Source organism: Batrachochytrium dendrobatidis (assembly GCF_000203795.2).
Source record: "Batrachochytrium dendrobatidis JAM81 unplaced genomic scaffold BATDEscaffold_181, whole genome shotgun sequence".
Lineage (NCBI taxonomy): Eukaryota > Fungi > Chytridiomycota > Chytridiomycetes > Rhizophydiales > Batrachochytrium > Batrachochytrium dendrobatidis.
In genome coordinates this window covers 1-1,199 of record NW_006281201.1, presented here as the reverse complement: position 1 = coordinate 1,199, position 1,199 = coordinate 1, and the positions used below count along the sequence as shown (strand labels likewise).

Sequence of the window (1,199 nt, the reverse complement as noted above, 5' to 3'; positions counted from 1 at the left end):
GAGTACAGAGTTTAACACCAAAAATCTTTGCATTGAATTCAGCAGCTGACCGCTTATGCCAAAAGTCAGACGGGGAACAAAACCGCCTCCAGAAGGATGGGAGCTAATCGAGCCAACTCTAACTGAGCTTGCACAAAAAATGAGACAAGGTGTGTTGGTCCATGTCAGTATTTATCACATTTTGATATGGACGCTTGAACTCGGTCACTTGAGCCAATATGATCATCTTACAATCGTATTCATGTAAAATCAACTCCGTTTTTGGTTTGCATATACAATGTTTGAATATTTCATGGGGTTTACTTTACATTGACTGGATTGGATTGGATAGTCTCGGTTCAATCGACACTGCAGTCATTGTATGATCTCAGTCTAAACTATAGTTTTAAACTGAAATGATCTACTCGTTGTACAATCACCAGATTCACAACAGTCCGGATATCGAGTTGTGATCTTGTCAAACTATTGTATTCTAGAATTACAGATACGCTCGCGTTCGACAAAATAGATTGCAGTTGATTTCATGTCAATCAGCCAATGTTGTGATGTTCAATTTGTAGATTGAACACATGTGAGTGTGTTGAAACTGCAATACAAACATTGAGTTGTGTATACAAAAATGGGCAAAATGCCAGCCAACCCTGTCGAGGAATTCAAACAGTGACCAGTAAATGTAATGGACATTATTCCATGAGACTGGCTGTTGATTATAACCGACACCTCTACTGTGTTGCAGTTTACGTGAATACGACTGTGTATTGATCAGGCTTGTTTTTAAAAGGATTATTTGCTGATATAACTGAGGAATGTGCTAATATGATACGGCATACACGTAGCTGAGAGCGAGCCAACCGAAGCCAAGCGTAAAGTGGAGACAGCATGGCCAATTATGCGTTTGCACCATCAACGAACTCGATACATTTATGATATCTATTATAGGCGAAAGGCCATTACTAGGGATTTATACGACTACTGTATCAAACAGGGACATGCAGATGCAGCATTGATTGCAAAATGGAAAAAGGTTAGTTATTTGTACACGAGGCTTGGATCAGAGCAATGTTGGTTTCAAGATCAGTGTCACAGACCTAAATAATGTGATTTATTTAGACTGGATACGAGAAACTATGCTGTTTAAGATGCATACAACCCAAGGATACCAATTTTGGAACGACATGTATTTGTCGTGTACCTAAACA

At 39.1% G+C, this 1,199-nt stretch overlaps 1 protein-coding gene across 1 annotated transcript; it reads left to right on the top strand.

Annotated features, from left to right (window-relative positions):
- Positions 1 to 55: 55 nt before the first annotated feature.
- Positions 56 to 1,199, top strand: BATDEDRAFT_7714 (uncharacterized protein; the record flags this gene model as incomplete). Its single annotated transcript, XM_006683456.1, has 3 exons — positions 56 to 149; positions 837 to 1,024; positions 1,111 to 1,199. Coding segments are annotated over 3 exons (371 nt in total), but the record flags the coding sequence as incomplete, so codon positions are not given.